At 38.7% G+C, this 16,756-nt stretch overlaps 1 protein-coding gene across 3 annotated transcripts in view; it reads right to left on the bottom strand.

Moving 5' to 3' along the window:
• The window catches only part of PARD3B (par-3 family cell polarity regulator beta), a 1,151,736-nt gene that overhangs the window by 604,260 nt on the left and 530,720 nt on the right, over positions 1-16,756 (bottom strand). For all 3 annotated transcript variants that reach the window (XM_019975590.2, XM_070800250.1, XM_070800252.1), the window contains one exon: positions 3,559-3,668. In XM_019975590.2, coding sequence (XP_019831149.2) covers positions 3,559-3,668 — 110 coding nt within the window. Of the gene's footprint in view, positions 1-3,558; positions 3,669-16,756 lie in introns of those variants that run through there.

Here is a 16,756-nt window from a genome sequence, read left to right as displayed (position 1 = left end):
CTTTAAACCCTTTTAAAACCTCCAACTTGTTCGAAGCTGTACATCTTAAATAACCAATCTGTAATAACTTCACCAGCCAGAAAACAAGTGTGACTTTTCCAGCATTTCAAAAAACATATCTCTGGACATCAAAGAAAAATCTCCCTTCTAGAGCAAGTCTAATGAAGTACAACTAAAAATAACAATCATCAACTGTGGTTTTAGAGGCAATATTTCAACATAATCAAATGTGTCAAATATTCATTCTTACAGCTTCTTATGCTGTGGGTTTTAAGTAAGTTTCATTTCTTGGGAATGATTGAATATAACCCACTTGGGGCTCTGCCATCTGTGAATTACTTACATATGAACACTGTTTAAGAGTGGGAATTTTGTTGTAGTTGCTTTTCTTCTTGGATATTGAAATGAAATGCAATAGAATAGAGCTTTTTAAGCAATTATTTTTCATATCAGTGGCTACATGTGTGCATTATCACATACTCCCCATTTTCATCATCCCTTATCAAACCACAGAAATCAACTACAGTGCAGCTGAAGTGGTAGAGGAATCATCAGATAGAATTAGAGTCTGAGAGATGGGGAATCTGTAGTCTCCAATTCTGTACCGCCTGGGCTCAGGTCTGAGACACACAAAACCTTCTGGGCAGTGTGCTCCCATGTAAGAGCTGTGGTTGTTATGTTCCCATGGTTTCCTTGGAAGACTGCTCCTCTGATCACTGAGCAAACACTACAAGTGACTACAGGGCTATGTGTAGGGTGCCACATAATTTATCATCCATGCATGGACACCTCTGAGAGTTAGCAGGGACGCTATTAATAAATATGCCACATGAACTCAGACTGCCCCAGGCAAACCTAATCATACTGTTACCCCAGAGATGATGCAACTCAAAGAACTTTCTCTCAAGGGTCTCCAACCATTTCATTAGTGCTATATCCAATTTTACTTAGGTCTGAGCTGCTCTGTCCAATAGGAATACAATGTGAACTACAGCCATAATTTTTAATTTTTCAGTAGTTGTGTCTTTTTTTTTTTTAAGTACAAAGATACAGGTGAAAACAATTGAAATATACTTTATTCAACCGAATTTACCAAACCTAATACCATTTTGATGTGGAGTCAATAAAAAATTGTCAATAAGATTTTTTATATTACTTTTTTCATATTTCAATCTTTGACATTCAGTGTGTATGTCACACTTGAAATACATTTCTAGTGCTCAATATCCACATGTGGCCAGTGGTTATGATACTGGACAAGCAGGTGTAACTAGCATTTGAGTTAGGATGTAGAGAGATAAAGGGAGATGGCTATAATACACGTGTGTGTGCACTTTCACACACACAAATGCATTTTTCTTCTTGGTAAAAATAAACACACTTAAATGTCTTCATTTAGACACCTAGTGACTTTATTTTCTTGGATTTCAAGATCACTGCAGATGGTGACTTCAGCCTTGAAATTAAAAGACATTTGCTCCTTGGAAGAAAAGCTATGACAAACCTAGACAGCATATTCAAAAGCAGAGACATTACTTTGCCAACAAAGGTCTGTCTAGTCAAAGCTATGGTTTTTCCAGTAGTCGTGCATGGATGTGAGAGTTGGACCATAAAGAAAACAGCTCTGAAGCGTTGATACTTTTGAGCTGTGGTGTTGAACTCTTGAGAGTCCCTTGGACAGCAAGGAAATCAGACCAGTCAATCGTAAAGGAAACCAGTCCTGAATAGTCCTATCTGATTACCCCAGCTTGGAACATAGTGGTATCATATTTTGTTGATATAGAATGTAGCAGAAAGATAGTAGCCCTCACTTTGTCTAGGGAAAGCTTTATTGTTGTATTTTCAGTTGATCTCAACACAGAGCCTAAGTGATAGAAACATGGACCTAATATTGGTGGGGTTTCTGCATGTAAATCATGGTAACACAGATCACACTTTGGTTTGGGAGTATATTAACATCATAAAAATAAGCAGTAAATTATAGTTTTTCTCTTTTATGTAATTCTCTCATTTTTATGGTTCTTCTCTTCCTCCAATCCAATATATTTAAGCTTAACGTGGGTTCAATCAGTGGGCAATAAACACACATACAAATGCCACACCACATACTGGTTCTGTTTATACTCATCATTAGAGCAGAACACATACACTTGATTTTTATTAAAATAATGTTCTATTAAATATGTTTCCTTATAAGGATGGAAAGTGAGAAAATATTACATCTAAAATACTTTCAGGACACTTCCAGGCATACAAAAAGAAACATACAAAATACTCCTGTAAACCTATTTAATTACCCCATGAGTTAGTATGGTGACCCCTACTTCATACATATTATTGCTTTTTAGTTGCTAAGTCAAGTCTGACTCTCCAACCCCATGAACACCAGGCTTCTCTCTCCATAACACTCCCCAGGCAAGAATACTGGAGTGGGTTGCCATTTTCTTCTCCAGGGGATCTTCCCAACCCAGGGATCAAACCCATATCTCCTTCATTGGCAGGTGGATTCTTTCCCATTGAGCCACCAGGGAAGCCATCCTACACGTTAACAGTTTCTTACTAAGAATATTTTATATCACCCTGGGAGAATCCATTTAGTTCATTCAGCATCTCTATATACCAAAAACATTGCCTTTTTTTCTGAAGCCATCATACACAGTGAGACTTAAAGTGGAGAAGAGATTCACTTTCAGAAAATTTTTAAAATAGGGTGCCATTATGGAAGATCACCTATTGCAATGATATACAGCCATCATCGAAAACTTAACTCTTAGGCTATTTCAGAGGATGAAACACAATTACAACTCTTCAAAGAAGATTGGGATTTAGCAGAAAAATCCCACAGTTTCATATGGAAAGAGCACATGGTCTCTTAGTAAACTATTCTCCTCTTCACTTCTCAGTTAGAAGTAAAGCAGTTGTAAGCTTTATTAGGTGTAAGCAGTTTGGTATCTAATTTCACTTTGCCTTCATTTGAATGTTGAGATGTAGAAACTGGGTAGTGGTACCACATGTCTATGATATCAATAGTGTGGAACCATTCACCATTATATGACTTCACACAGCATTGCATGAACATACCACAAACAGGTAAACTATCTCTTGGAGCATCATGAAGCGAGAGGATGAGGGATCCAACTGTACAGTGTGCTAGTTAAGAGCACAGGTTCTGCAGCCCACCACCTGGGTTAAAGTCTTGACTTGGCCACTTACTAGCTGTGACCTTGGATAAATCATTAGACCTCCTTCTGCTTCAATTACATCATCAGTAAAATGGAGACAAAGGCAAGTTGGTACTTTGAGGTGGAAGTGTAGATGACAATGTAAAGCCCTTTAAACAGTCCCAGGCACACAACTGGTGCTCTATAAATAATAGCTCTCACTATAACTGTATCCTAGCAATAGCTCATATTAGTTATTATTAATCTTATAAGTAATATCACATATCCTATCAAAAGGTCTCTAATTATCCACTTACTTAAGACTGTAATGTCCCAGTTAGTTTATGTGTAAGGCGCTTTGATCTTTTACTAGATATGCAAACAACAGGATACCTACTGGAATCACAGGTTTCAGACTCTGCCCACCAGGGTGTGAAGCGCTTGACTGGGCATCAGCAGGTGGGCTTGGCGCTGGGTCGCTGCTTCTCCTCACCAGCAGTGGAGTGCCTATAGGACAAAATAAGAGGTGAAAGGTCAAGAGACCCCTGGGGTGGGGGGAGCAGAAAGTATGGTACAATGCAATTTATTTAAAAGGCTTATAACAGGCTTTAATGTAAAAACATTCTATTCTAAGGATGCCTGTAAATTAATCCATTTAATGATCTTTTTGTCATCTATTTCTAGGATGACACATGGAGACAAAATCTTTCAACTCTTAGCTTTCCCTACTCACATTTCAAAATAAGTCATTGTACTCAACAGAAAACGGTTAGGCAATGCAAAAGTAGACAATGTGCAATTGAAAACTGGTCTCAAAAATATATTTGAGTCTTAAAAAGAATGATTATCCAGCAGACAAGTGAAGAGTTTCACAGAGTCAGTGCAATTTGCTATTCAGGAGAGCTGGAAGTATAGTTATTACTGCCATTTGGTGCTTCCCAACTGTTCTGAATGATGATATATACTGAAATAAATTATTTGCTGGGGTTATAGCATTAATGTCTATTTAAGTTCACAAAGAGATGGGCTTCATTCTCTTTCTTTTCTTCTAAAGTAGATAAAACTGATAAGGAAAATAAGTTAGCTCTTCTAAAAATATATCCTGATTTCTTTTAAATTTAATGAAAGCTTCCACTATTAAATATTTGAGTCAGTTATTAAATTCTGAAAACAAATCATACTATTAGAAAGTTCAAATGAAATTCAACCATAACAGAGTGGCTTAACTACTCTGCCTGCAATTAGGCTAAAAATAATTTGTTTCATACACAATTGACCACTATATAGGAAACTCTCCAAAAATCTGTGACTTAAAAATTGCTCTTATAAAAATTAACTTTATGTTTGTGTGCCTCTAGAGAAAAAATAGTAGAAATGCAATTCTCTGTTTATCAATACTCTGAAAGTAATTCAAGCTATCACAGTTTAAAATAACATTTTTCATACTTCATTCTATATGGTACAGTTACAAAAAGTCAATCCATTTTGAAGTTATTTACAGATCTGATTTTTCTATGTGCTTTATCATCCTTATTCTGTGTACAAAACATAGAATTTCTAACACCTTTCACCCTTATTCAATTATAATTTGCTTTTTTTAAAAAAACTTATTTTATAATAAGAAATCAACATGCTACTGAGGATGAAACACTATGCCAAAAGGTATAATAAAGTCCAAGTTCATGTTCCATTATTTATTTTTTATTAACAGGTATACTTAACTACATTATTCTCTACCTCCATCTTAAACGCCTCCTGTTAAGTCACTTAATTTCTCCTTTGCTGTCTCCAATGAATATTTTTAAATAGGAAAGTGACAGAGTTTTAAACAATCTTTCACTTGGCAATTTAAAATATAATTTTTAAATTCTCAACCCCATTCAAAGGTGACTGTCTGGAAGAGAGAGAGTTACAGTTTAAAAACAAGGGACGACACATTCCAGGGTATAAGAGTAAGCAAGTAATCAGAAGCACTGAAGATGATTTGAGCAAATCCTTGGATGCATATGGAGCTTTGCTGGTGGCTCAGATGGTAACGGAGAAGGTTATTGCACACCACTCCAGTACTCTTGCCTGGAAAATCCCATGGACGGAGGAGCCTGGTGGGCCGCAGTCCATGGAGTCGCTAAGAGTCGGACACGACTGCGAGACTTCACTTTCACTTTTCACTTTCATGCATTGGAGAAGGAAATGGCAACCCACTCCAGTGTTCTTGCCTGAAGAATCCCAGGGACGGGGGAGCCTGGTGGACTGCCGTATATGGGGTCGCACAGAGTCAGACACGACTGAAGCAACTTAGCAGCAGCAGATGGTAAAGAATCTGCCTGCAATGCAGGAGACCTGGGTTCAATCCCTGGGTTGGGAAAATCCCCTGAAAAAAGGGAATGGCTATCTGCTCCACTATTCTTGGCTGGAGAATTCCATAGATAGAGGAAACTGGCAGGCTACTGTCCATGGGGTCACAAAGAGTCAGACATGACTAAGAACTAACACACTTTTTGAATGTATGTAATAGGGTAGAAGGCAGACCTTGTAAGCCAAGCTGAAACGAGAGAGAGTCAACTATATTCAGTTTTATGTAAATTCCTGGGGTGGGGGTGCAGAGTTTAAAATATAACATCTGCTTGAAGGAGTTTACTAAAGATTAGACTCTTAAAAACAACAATGTGAGGACAGTGGGGAGGACCTGGGCTTTGGATTAAACAAACTGAACTTCACCTGTCCTGGCTCTGTGACACTGGACTGCTCTGTGACACAGGTTCATCATTTAACACCTGGTGATAACACTGCATCACAGAGCTGATGGAAAGCTGAAGTAAAATAAGGCATGTATGAGACACTCCACTGTCTGACAAATAATTTTTATATAGGAATCAACCTCCTCCCCAGATATACACACATGAGAAAAAGGAGAGTATAACACTTGTTCTTGTGAGCAATGTTACCTTATCTGCTTGAAAAGCTCAACTCCCAGTAGTCAAGTGAATTTTCTTGGGATACTATGTAAATGAAAATAGTAAAACATAATTCTCTGCAGAAACAGGTATAGCCTTATGAAAGAAATTTAAGCTTTTAAGAAAAAAAAAGTTGAGATGGAAAGGAATTTCAAAAGTGGAAAAGAAGTACCACTCATTGGTGATTTTCAACTAATTGAGATAAGACTCATTACATTTCAGATGCAAAAGCCCTCAATTCAGCTCAAGGAACAACACCATGCCTTGATATCATAGTTTAAAATGCACTGGCTGAAGAGCCAAATAAAATAAGAAATACTAAGTACTTTAAAGCATAAAGGGTTTATACAACTTTGTTTCTCTATTCAGTTAAATATTGGAGGCCCCACTATGCATCAACCTTTACAAGAGGTGGATAATCATTAAGATGAATAATCATGGTGCTCACTCTAGGCATATCTTTTAAAGATGGGGATGTGTGGGCAAAAAAAAAAAAAACTTCAGTATACAGAAAAGTGGGTCTCAGTGAAGTGTTAGGGGCGGTATGTATGCCTTATTGGAGAATTGATGCCAATGAACAAACAGTGCAGACTGGGTCAAGTCCCATGCTAACTGGCCAGATGCACAGAGCGTAATGGAAGCCAAAGAGACAGCCACAGACAAGCAGCATCCCTCAAAAGAGTAGAATTCCTGATCGGGTGTGTAGCTGCTGGTAACTCTGTCCTTACAGGACAGAATACTGCCTCATCAGGGAAGCTCAATACTTTTTGGATCATTGTACTTCTATATTCAGGGCTTATGGGACATTCAGGAAAAAATTTACACACTCATTCACTGTTCTTCCCCTTAAGAAGATGGCTAGATTCATCATGCTCTCCTAGGCTTAGAGTGAACTAGCACTGGAGTTGGTTCCTAGTTGTATATGAAGAGGGTGCATCTTCCAGTTCTTAAGCAATCACCACTTTGAAGATGATAAATGCAAAATTCAAAGAATTAGAGGTGATTGTCTAATGTGCCTTATAAATACAATAATGCCTTTAAACTGTGGTGCTGGAGAAGACTCTTGAGAGTCCCTTGGACTGCAAGGAGATCAAACCAATTATTCCTAAAGGAAATCAACCCTGAATATTCACTGGAAGGACTGATGCAGAAGGTGAAGCTCTAATACTTTGGCCACCTGATGCGAAGGGTCAACTCATTGGAAAAGATCCCGATGCTAAGAACTATTGAAGACAGGAAGAGAAAGGGATGACAGAGGATGCGATGGTTGGATGGTATCACTGACTCAATGGACAAGAGTTTGAGCAAACTCTGGGAGATGGTAAAGGACAGGGGAACCTGGTGTGCTGCAGACCATGGGATCCCAAGGAGTCAGACACGACTGAGCAACTGAACAACAACAACCCTTATAAATATAATTATAGCAAGTCAGAGAAGGGTCATCTAAGCATGTTTGGGTAAAGGAATTTTGAAAGAGGCAGCAACTAGTTAAAAGGCTCAGCTTGGTACATCAATGAATCATACAAGATACAAAGGCCAACCCAGACTGAAGGTGTTATCTATATAAACACAAGTTGCTGTCTCCTCAGTATAAATGACATGCACACACATCCCTGGGGGGATTTTTTTTCCCCTGTTTAGATAGATGATTTGCTTGGAAAGAAATCAGCTTAAATGCCAGATGATGTGTTATATATGAAATTCTGTTTATAGAGTTTTGAAAGATGTCTCAGAAAGATAGGCAGTTACAGAGACTGAAACCAAGATCCAGAAGAATCATCCGTATGATGATGCAGTGGGCAGAGAAAACAAACAGTGGTTTTAAATGTGACCTCCAATGTCAAATATCACAAAGGCACAAGTTCAAAATTGTATGGTGAGTAGGAGCCGGGATTTATTTAAGAATGGTTAATGATTCTCCTGAGCAAAATCAGAAGTACTTGATTCCAGGGCCATTGACACCTGGAAAGCTCTGGGGGTCCCAGTTAAGGTGCCAAGAAGGCTTTCTGTAAGAACTGGGGGGCCCCAAGCATGGAGAGGCTGGGAGGGTAATGTGAAGAAGGTAAAGAGGGACTCAGTGACCACAGGCAAAAACAGAGTGAGCAACTAGAAGACACAGGAGAACTTAGCAACGACTCCACATACAAAGCAAATGAGAAGGAGTGTCCAAAAGAAACCGAAAACTATGCTTATATTTATTCCTTGAGGAAGGACAAGCAAAAAGGAAGTTTTAGCAATTGCTGTGATTTGTTCCAGAAAAAATCCATCACCAAGAATCTTGACTTTAGCCCATCAAAGTTTTGAATGATCTACTTCTAAGTTAAGATGTCTTGACATGCATGAGAAATCAAAGATGAGATTTTTCAGTTGGGCATTTATAAAGGTGCGTATGAAGTTCATACTAGAAATCGTATTGGCTTCCAGAATGACTGACAGAGACAAACATGAGGTAAAGCGAGGAAAAGAGGAAGATCAGCACACGCCAACCAACAGCACTGCAGGCAAACCGATGAGAAAAGCTGGGTTTTATGCTCACAGAGTCTTCGGAGTATCTTCACACTGTGTCTAGAATAACATGTGGTTAACAAAGCCACAGAGGTGAGCCTAGAGGAAAGGTGGGGTGGTAGGAAGAAGAAAGGAGCTGAAATTAACATAATAAACTGGTTCTGTAGAAATAGGGGTAAAGGCTGGTTTTGCAGAGGTTGTTTCCCTTTGCTCTAAGATATTCAGTTCAGTTCAGTTCAGTCGCTCAGTCGTGTCCAACTCTTCGTGACCCCATGAATGGCAGCATGCCAGGCCTCCCTGTCCTTCACCAACTCCCGGAGTTTACTCAGACTCACGTCCATAGAGTCAGTGATGCCATCCAGCCATCTCATCTTCTGTCGTCCCCTTCTCCTCTTGCCCCCAATCCCTCCCAGCATCAGAGTCTTTTCCAATGAGTCAATTCTTCGCATGAGGTGGCCAAAATATTGGAGTTTCAGCTTCAGCATCATTCCCTCCAAAGAAATCCCAGGGCTGATCTCCTTCAGAATGGACTGGTTGGATCTCCTTGCAGTCCAAGGACTCTCAAGAGTCTTCTCCAACACCACAGTTCAAAAGCATCAATTCTTCAGCGCTCAGCCTTCTTCACAGTCCAACTCTCACATCCATACATGACCACAGGAAAAACCATAGCCTTGACTAGACGGACCTTTGTTGGCAAAGTAATGTTTCTGCTTTTGAATATGCTAAGATATTACTTCTGTGCTATTGAATTATTGGTCACAGAAACACCTCATTTGAAGAAAGAGAATACATTCTCTTTCCAATGCTACTGACATTTAGGATGACAAGATAAATATAAAGGGGGAAAATGTTATTCAAATACAGCTAAATTGGTGTGTGTGTGTTAGTTGCTCAGTCATGTCTGACTCTTTGTGATCCCATGGACTGTAGCCCGCCAGGCTCCTCTGTCCATGGAATTCTCCAGGCAAGAATAATGGAGTGGGTAGCAATTCCCTTCTCCATGGAATCTTCCTGACAAAGGGATCTAACTCAGGTCCCCTGTATTGCAGGCAGATTATTTGCCATCTGACTACCAGGAAGCCCTAAATTGATAAATATTAATATTTCACTTTGATGATGAAAATGCATTGCAAAGCCCTTTTTAAGGGCTTAAAAAGAGATAAATAGGGGGAAAAAAGGCTCTGCCTGGTAAGCAATATTAATAGTATGTTAATAATATTAACAGGATGCGTAAATTGCATCATGGTTGCCTAGATGCTAATTATCTTGTACTATGACACTTGTTGAGTGCATTTGACATTACAAAATAGAAATGTCCTTCAAACATACAGTGACGAGAGAGCAGGTGTTAGGAAATCAGTACTTCAGGTGCCCCTGGCATTGTGAGCCCTCCAGGAGGGTTGCATCTCAGAGTCCAAGGTTTCCTGGTTAACTCAGGAGGTATGTTTGATAAGCTATACCCAAGGCCCATTCCAGATCTGAAAAGAGAGAGTTCTGTGATTTATATAGCCAATAAGGAAATTGAAGTCCAGAGAAATTAAGTTCCTAAGTCTTTTGGACTTGATTTCTGCTCCCATTTTATTCACTTGACATTTTTCCATTGCAGGGTCACACCTCCATGTGGGTGAGTGCGTGGAAGTAAGAAGAGCGGTGTCTCTTCAGTGCGGTAGCAATTCTTTTCATCAAAAAAAGTCAGCAGATAGGAACATGTGGATAGGAAAATACAGAAAAAAGGAAAGGATGCTGGGAACTGAGTGACTAAAAGGCAAATAGCAACCCATATCACACAGCAAGTTGCTGACACCATGAGTCAAGGCCCACCAACACATGTCACAGAGGGCACGGTCTCTCTAATAAATGATCTAAACATTCTTTTCCTATTAACCATACAAATAGATTTAAAAAAAAAAAAAAAGATTAGTGGGAATTCCTTGTTGGTTCAGTGGTTAGGACTTCATGCTTAGACGACAGAGGGCATGGGTTCAATCCTTGATAAGAGAACTAAGAGCCCCCAAGCCATTTGGTACAAACAAAAAATAAAATTAGATTTAAAAAATAGTGCAGAGTGCAGTGGCCCAAAGTGCAGTGGCCCAAAGCTTTGAAGTGCTACTTGGCATCTCCTTTCTTCCGTGAAGCTCTTAACCATTCAGACATGACGGAGTTGGTCAAATACTACTTAGGTTGAGTCCTGCTTGCCTCTCCTCAGTCATCTTTGTATGAATCCAATGGTTGGTTTTTGTTTATTTTTTTAAACGGTTTTTAGCTGATGTTCATGAAGAGCAGTGAGTACCTAGAACTATGCCAATGAAGAAAGGAAATCCTATCTAAGAAGGTGCATTTCTGTACCAGAGCTGTGTCATAACCATCCTTTGGGCCCTCTGCTGGAAAAGTAGAATCAAGTCTCAAATAATGCCTTTTTAATTATATCCTCTAGTATTATAGATGTAGGACAGTACTGTATCATACCTCTGTGAATGTAAAATATCTTGTACCTGCTTTATGATATGTAGTAGTGACCGTGCTTTATCAGATCTGTTTTTAATGACGTTATTCTAGAATGTTTTCTTTCCAGATGATGATTGAGAAACGTAATCAAAAAATGGTGCCAGGTACCACAACAGTAACAGAACTTAGCTGTTTTCTGAGGTTTTGTTTTTTTACTTTTTTTTTATTTAATGGAGTGTGCTGGATGTCTCTATAATTTTGTTCAGATGACTGCAGAACTTGGAAAAGCTGTTGCTGCTACTGATGCATAACATACTGCTATTGGTCTTTTTATATAAATAAATAAATCTATATATATATATACATATATATATATATATAATTTGAATTTTTGGAAACTTTAGCTGTGCTGTCAACTTTGGAAAAAGTATCCCAGTTGTACCGTGTTGGGTTGGCATTGTACAGAAATTAACAGCCATATTGGTCTAGAAACGTTAAACATAATTTTTTCCATTTGTACAGGGGTAACACACTGTATTAAATATGTAAGGTCTTATCTACATGGGTTTGATTACAGAAACTAATAAAGTATTCTCTAAATAATGGAAAAAAAATAGTGCAAGTGGCACATTATTTGTTTTTGGAGGCAAGCAGATTGTGTATGTGTGTTTATGGGCATGAGATAGGGCTTTTCAACTGATGCCTAACAAACTCCCCTGAACTGAAATCTGGAGAACCATTTAAAAAAAAGAAATTCATAATGCTATCAAACTGATCACATGGACCACAGCCTTGTCTAACTCAATGAAAATATGAGCCATGCTGTGTAGGGCCACCGAAGATGGATGGGTCATAGTGGAGAGTTCTGACAAAATGTGGTCCACTGGAGAAGGGAATGGCAAACCACTACTTAGGTATTCTTGCCTTGAGAACCTCATCCACAGTATGAAAATGCAAAAAGATAGGACACTGAAAGATGAACTCCCCAGGCCAGTAAGTGCCCAATATGCTACTGGATAAGAGTGGACAAATACTCCAGAAAGAACGAAGAGACAGAAGAAAAGAAAAAACAATGCCCATTTGTTGATGTGATTGGTCATGGAAGTAAATTCCGATGCCGAAACAAACAGTATTGCATAGGAACCTGGAATGTTAGGCCCATCAATCAGGGAAATTGGAAGTGGTCAAACAGGAATTGGCCAGAGTGAACATGGACATTTAGGGAATCAGTGAACTACAATGGACTGGAATGGGCAAATTTAACTCAGATGACCATTTTACTACTACTGTGGGCAAGAATCCATTAGAAGAAACGGAGTAGCCCTCATAGTCAACAAAAAGGGTCTGAAACGCAGTTCTTGGGTGCAACCTCAAAAACGACACAATGATCTCTGTTCGTTTCCAAGGCAAACCAATCAATATCACAATAATCCAAGTCTATGCCCCAACCACTAATGCTGAAGAAGCTGAAGTTGAACAGTTCTATGAAAACCTACAAGACCCACTAGAACTGACACCCAAAAGAGATGTCCTTTTCATTACAGGGGACTAGGGATACCTGGAGTAACAGGTAAATTTGGCCTTGAAGTACAAAATGAAGCAGGGCAAAGGGTAACAGAGTTTTGACAAGAGAGCTCACTGGTCACAGCAAACACCCTCTTCCAGCAACACAAGAGAAGACTCTACACATGGACATCACCAGATGGGCAATACAAAAATCAGACTGATTATATTCTTAGCAGCCAAAGATGGAGAAGCTCTATACAGTCAGCAAAAGCAAGACCAGGAGCTTACTGTGGCTCAGATCTTGAACTCCTTATGGCATAATTCAGACTTAAATTGAAGAAAGTAGAGAAAACCACTAGACCATTCAGGTATGACCTAAATCAAATCCATTACAATTATACAGTGGAAGTGACAAATAGATTCAAGGGATTAGAATCTGATAAAGTCCCTGAAGAACTATGGAAGAAGATTTGTGACACTGTACAGGAGGCAGAGATCAAGACCATCCCAAAGGAAAAGAAATGCAAGAAGGCAAAGTGGTTTTCTAAGGAGGCCTTACAAATAGCTGAGAAAAGAAGAGAAGGTAAAGGCAAAGGAGAAAAGGAAAGATATACCCATCTGAATGCAGAGTTCCAAAGAACAGCAAGGAGAGATAAGAAACCCTTCCTCAGGGATCAATGCAAAGAAATAGAGGAAAACAATACAATGGGAAAGACTAGAGATCTCTTCAAGAAAATTAGAGATACCAAGGGAACATTTCATGCAAAGATGGGCACAATAAAGAATAGAAATGGTATGTACCTAACAGAAGCAGAAGCTATTAAGAAAAGGTAGCAAGAATGTACAGAAGAACTACACAAAAAAGATCTTCATGACCCAGATAACCAGGATGGTGATATCACTCACCTAGAGACATCCTGGAATGCAAAGTCAAGTGGGCCTTAGGAAGCATCATTATGAACAAAGCTAGTGGAGGTGATAGAATTCCAGTTGAGGTGTAAAAGATGATACTGTGAAAGTGCTGCACTCAATATGCCAGCAAATTTGGAAAACTCAGCAGTGGCCACAGGACTGGAAATGTGGGTTTTCATTCCAATTCCAAAGAAAGGCAATATCAAAGAATGTTCAAACTACTGCACAATTGCACTCATCTCACATGCTAGCACAGTAATGCTCAAAATTCTCCAAGCCAGACTTCAACAGTACGTGATCCATGAACTTCCAGATGTTCAAACTGGATTTAGAAAAGGGAGAGGATCCAGAGATCAAATTGCCAACATCTGTTGGATCACAGAAAAAGCAAGAGAGTTTCAGAAAAACATCTACTTCTGTTTTATTGACTATGCCAAAGCCTTTGACTATGTGGATCACAACACACTGTGGAAAATTCTTGAGGAAATGGAAGCACCAGACCCCCTTACCTGTCTCCTGAGAAATCTGTATGCAGGTCAAGAAGCAACAGTTAGAACTGGACATAGAACAACAGACTGGTTCCAAATTGGGAAAGGAGTATGCCAAGACTGTATACTGTCACTTTGTTTATTTAACTTATATTCAGAGTACATCATGAGAAATGCCGGTCTGGATGAAGCAAAAGCTGGAATCAAGATTGCTGGGAGAAATATCAATAACCTCAGATATGCAGATGACACCACTCTTATGGCAGAAAGCGAAGAAGAACTAAAGAGCCTCTTGATGAAAGTGAAAGAGGAGAGTGAAAAGTTGGCTTAAAACTCAGCATTTAGAAAACTAAGATCATGGCATCTGGACCCATCACTTCATGGCAAATACATGGGGAAATGGAAATAGTGCGAGACTATTTTGGGAGGCTCCAAAATCACTGCAAATGGTGATTGCAGCCATGAAATTAGAAGACACTTGCTCCTTGGAAAAAAAGCTATGACCAACCTAGACAGCACATTAAAAGTAGAGCCATTACTTTGCCATCAAAGGTCCATCTAGTCAAAGCCATGGCTTTTCCAGTAGTCATGTATGGATGAGAGAGTTGGACTATAAAGAAATCTGAGTGCCAAAGAATCGATGCTTTAGAACTGTGGTGTTGGAGAAGACTCTTGAGAGTCCCTTGGACTGCAAGGAGATCCAACCAGTCAACCCTAAAGGAAATAAGTCCTGAATATTCATTGGAAGGACTAATGCTGAAGCTGAAATTCCAATACTTTAGCCACCTGATGTGAAGAGCTGAGTCACTGAAAAAGACCCTGATGCTGGGAAAGACTGAAGGCGGGAGAAGGGAACAACAGGGGATGAGATGGCTGGATGGCATAACCGACTGGATGGACAAGTTGAGCAAGCTCCAGGAGTTGGTGAAGAACAGGGAAGACTGGCATGCCGCAGTCCATGGGATTGCAAAGAGTTGGACACAACTGAGCAAGTTAATTGAACTGAATGTCTGAATAGCAGTGAAATTTATGGCAAAGCCCCAAAAAGAGATCACTTTCACTATAGCAGTGCCTGAGCAGGTCTTGTGCCCAACCTGTGATGAATGCAGCAGCTGTGACATGCTTTCAGATATCGTGATGGAAAAACCACATGAGAGAAACCAAGTCACATTTTAGTAGAATTTCAATTTTCCAAATACTTCAGCCTTAAATATCACTCCATTAACAAACTGACTCCCAGTATTGCCATAAAAGAAAAAAGAAGTTCAAGTTGATGAACAGCACTATTTTTCTTTCCTTTTGGATTGCAAAACCTAAAGTCTGTTCAACACACAATGCGACAAATGCAAGCAATTCACAGAACTGTCTAGTGACACAATAGTTATGAATGAGCAGACACACGATAAGATATTTTTAGTATTTAGAAAGCTTCGATGAGAGTAACATTTCTATAAAAACAAGTGAAGGTTTTTGTAACTGACTTTTATTGGGAATTATACTTTTCTCTGAGGATGCTTATACCTCTGACTTGAAGTATATCATTGCTGTATTCCTGAGGGTATATGCTTTTTCTCATATTGAAGTTTTCACATTTTATCCAGCTGATATACACCAAACTATAGTTTTTCATATCGTTAACCACATGGCAATACCAAATTTCTCATGTTATTTAAAGTCAATTAATGCCATGTCTTAGGCACTAAGTCTCTCACGCCATGTATAAAATCGTATGTAATTCACTAATCAGATAATTCCATTTTCATTGATAACTTGACAAATAGGAAGTCCTCTTTTATGGAATATATTTGAAAATGTAGCGTAGAATTAAAATTCCTATGCTAGTAAGACACAGACCTGTAGCCATTTTACAGATTACAAAAATATGTGTGTGCAGCTTCATGTTTATACATGCTAAACATTATTTAGACAAAAAACATTTTGATTACCATGCTACGGCAAGGACTGTATTATCTTTTCATTCAATATATAAAAAATAATATCATGTATTAAGGACTGTCAAAGATTATGCAGTCAAATTTATAGGAAAAAGTGTAATAATTATTTTAGGCATTGATTAATATGCAGCCAATTAAATATCATTAATAAAATATTTTTCATATTATCTTACATCTTTAGTATATTAGCTTTATTAATTTTTTAAGATTGTTGTGATTTTTTTCCTTCATTTAAAATAAGCAGTCCTTTATATTTTTGTACATAAAATGTATGTTCCTTTTCTTAAATGCAACCTTCCCAAGTTTTTTATACTGAGAGTCCCACAAAACGTGGTTCTGCTTCTGCGCCTTTTTAGGGTATGTCACATACTGTTTTGTCTTATGTATAAAGTTGTATTTTGTTTCCCGTCTCCTCTTAATGTATTCATCTGACATATCTTTACTGAATGCCTAAAATATACTAAGCCATCTTCTAGGCATTCTGGCTACATCAGCACAGAACACACAAAGGTCTTAATCTTGCAGTACATGTAAATAGCTAGAGGGAGGCAGATAATAAACACACACATATATAAACGTGGGCATTTAAGTTAGGGATAAAGCAAGTTCTTAAACAGGAATATGAGAAGAGAGAAAGTGATGGGGAGGAGAGGAAGGTAGGGTGACATATTGTAAGCGCTCAGATAGCAAGCAACTCAGCTTAGACAACCATGTAGCAGGCTGGGTACTTACCAGACGCCTGCTGAATTGAACCAAACAGAGCGAGAGGAACAAAGATAACTTCTAAATTCAGAAATCTTTGGGATTCTAAGATGTTTCAGACCAGGGGG

The sequence above is a fragment of the Bos indicus genome, chromosome 2 (genome assembly GCF_029378745.1).
Source record: "Bos indicus isolate NIAB-ARS_2022 breed Sahiwal x Tharparkar chromosome 2, NIAB-ARS_B.indTharparkar_mat_pri_1.0, whole genome shotgun sequence".
Lineage (NCBI taxonomy): Eukaryota > Metazoa > Chordata > Mammalia > Artiodactyla > Bovidae > Bos > Bos indicus.
This window is presented reverse-complemented; position numbering and strand designations above follow the sequence as displayed.